At 36.6% G+C, this 2,508-nt stretch overlaps 1 protein-coding gene across 1 annotated transcript; it reads left to right on the top strand.

Annotated features, from left to right (window-relative positions):
* The first annotated feature begins 368 nt into the window (after positions 1–368).
* Positions 369–2,124, top strand: LOC110662125 (trans-resveratrol di-O-methyltransferase). Its single transcript, XM_058128371.1, has 2 exons — positions 369–1,238; positions 1,756–2,124. The coding sequence occupies exons 1-2, from the start codon at positions 462–464 to the stop codon at positions 2,053–2,055; spliced, it is 1,077 nt and encodes a 358-aa protein (XP_057984354.1). The 5' UTR covers positions 369–461; the 3' UTR covers positions 2,056–2,124.
* The last annotated feature ends 384 nt before the right edge of the window (positions 2,125–2,508 follow it).

Genomic DNA, 2,508 nt, shown 5'->3' on the forward strand with positions numbered 1-2,508 from the left:
TACCTTATTCTATGCAAGTCCCATTATTTGGTCTCAGCATTCGAATTTTCTTTGTAATACTCGTAATTCTAATTTTATACCAGATTTTTATGGTATGCTAATCTAGATTTAAATTGAAATTTTTTTAGTTTTTCCTTATTGGTCAATAAAATATTATAATTTAAAAAAAGGGCCCATTTTCAGGTCTTTTTCACCCTAACCACCAACGCATCACGTTCACTTAACAACGCGAAAAGCGATAACGAGTACATTTTTATTTGTAAATTCCATGACTCTGTGTAGAGCTCAACTTGAAAAACATGTAATATAAAATAAATATTTATTTTGGTCAATATATAATATTACACCAAATCAAATGAAGTATCGAAGTTATCCACCCATCAGCACTCTATATATTGTTCTTAGTATTGCATCAACCATACCAAATTATCATAAACACTTCCTCAAGAAAGCCTGAAAAGATGGTCAATTTGGCTGATGCAAATCATGATGCTGAGCTTCTTCAAGCTCAAGCTCATGTATGGAACCACATCTTTAACTTCATCAACTCTATGTCCCTTAAATGTGCAATTCAATTAGGAATCCCAGATGTGATCCACAACCATGGCAAACCCATTACCCTTTCCCAGCTTATTTCTTCTTTACCTGTCCACCCAGCCAAAGCTCGCTGTATACCTCGCCTAATGCGCCTTTTGGTTCACTCTGGTTTCTTTGCTCAAGCAAAAATCAGTGAAGATGATGATCAAGAAGAAGGGTATGTTCTCACCAGTGCATCTCAGCTCCTCCTCAAGGACAACCCCTTGAGTGTCACGCCGTTCTTGATGGCCGTGCTTGATCCTATTTTAACAAGACCATGGCATTATGTGAGCACTTGGTTCCTAAACGATGATCCTACCCCATTTAATACGGCTCATGGGAGGACACTTTGGGAGTATGCTGGACATGAACCCAAGCTCAACGATTTATTTAACGAAGCAATGGCTAGTGATGCTAGGCTCGTTATGCATGTGCTGATCAATGAGTGTGAGGGAGCGTTTGAGGGGCTGAAGTCATTGGTTGATGTTGGGGGTGGAACAGGAACCGTGGCTAAAGCCATAGCTAAAGCATTCCCTCAGTTGGATTGCATTGTGTTTGATCTCCCGCATGTGGTGGCTGGTCTGCAAGGCACTGACAACTTGAAGTATGTTGGAGGCAACATGTTTGAGGAGATTCCTCCTTCCGATGCAATTTTACTGAAGGTAAGTCTTACCCTTCTCTCTGATTTTCATTCCTGGTATGCTGTAGCTGCCACTTAACTTCTTGGGGACTGTTGGAATATATTAGATTATTCTTATTTCTTGGGGACTGTTAAGAATATATTAAATTATTCTTCAGAAAAGAGAAGCTGCGGGGATCCTGTAGCCGCCCTATCTCACCAGTGAATAATTGGCCAGATCTGATCATTGGTCCAATTGGCTAAAAGTTCAGTTTGAAGATTCTCGTAGAGAAGTTCAATTCTACACTAGTTTGAAGCTCAAATTTTCAAACCAATTTTAATGGGGCAAGCCCAACCTGCGAACTTAAATAATCTACTATTTGATCTAAAATGACCTATAATTTATTTTAATTTAAAAAAAACTTAAAAAATTCAAAAACACATTAAAGGTTAAATTCCTGATAATCTATATGACTCGATTAATTCATATTTTAGTAAAGATAACTTGTTTTGAATCTGATAGATAAAAGTCTAATTTTTTCCCCTGTAATGATGAGCAGTGGATTTTACACGACTGGAGTGATGAAGAATGTGTGAAGATATTGAAGCAATGTAAAGAAGCCATTAAAGGAAGAGGAGGAGGGAAGTTAATTATCATAGACATGGTGATAGGAAGCCGCCAAAAAGATGAGGATACCATGGAAACACAACTCTTCTTTGATATGCAGATGATGGCCTTACTTACTGGACAAGAGAGAAATGAAAAAGAATGGGCTAAACTCTTTTTCGATGCTGGTTTTAGCGACTATAAGTTAAACCCCATGCTAGGTTTAAGATCCATCATTGAGGTTTATCCTTAATTTAGCTTATAGAGCTTGATTAAATTTATCTTAGCTTTTAATTGTATTTTGCATCACTATGATATTTTCGTTTGCAAGGACTGCGTTGGATATCTTGCTAAAGTTGGATATCTTCAATATTGATCTCCTTTGCCCCTCCTTGATCTTTTAATTATCACTAAAGCTTTTGTCAATGATATGCAAGGTTCTAAGCAACCTGAACACATCTTTAATTTGGATTTTGTAAAAAAAAAAAAAAATTAAAATACAATCTTGTAGGGCTTACAATATATACAAGTAGAAATTTTGTAAGTTATATATTAATGGTTTGAGTAAACAGAAAAACTCAAACTGAATTATATATTCAAAGCATCCCAGCTAACAAAACCCACACTTCTAAGGACTTGTTTTCCTTTTGATTTGACGTAAGATTGATGCACAAACCAACTCTGTTTCACAGGCCTCCGACAAACA

This window comes from Hevea brasiliensis, chromosome 10 (genome assembly GCF_030052815.1).
Source record: "Hevea brasiliensis isolate MT/VB/25A 57/8 chromosome 10, ASM3005281v1, whole genome shotgun sequence".
In the NCBI taxonomy this organism is placed as follows: domain Eukaryota; kingdom Viridiplantae; phylum Streptophyta; class Magnoliopsida; order Malpighiales; family Euphorbiaceae; genus Hevea; species Hevea brasiliensis.

Excerpts from the sequence above, each read along its gene's own strand:
- LOC110662125 (XM_058128371.1), top strand. The coding sequence starts at position 462 with ATGGTCAATTTGGCTGATGCAAATCATGATGCTGAGCTTCTTCAAGCT. Across the intron at positions 1,239-1,755 it reads CCGATGCAATTTTACTGAAG|TGGATTTTACACGACTGGAG; the intron begins GTAAGTCTTACC and ends AATGATGAGCAG.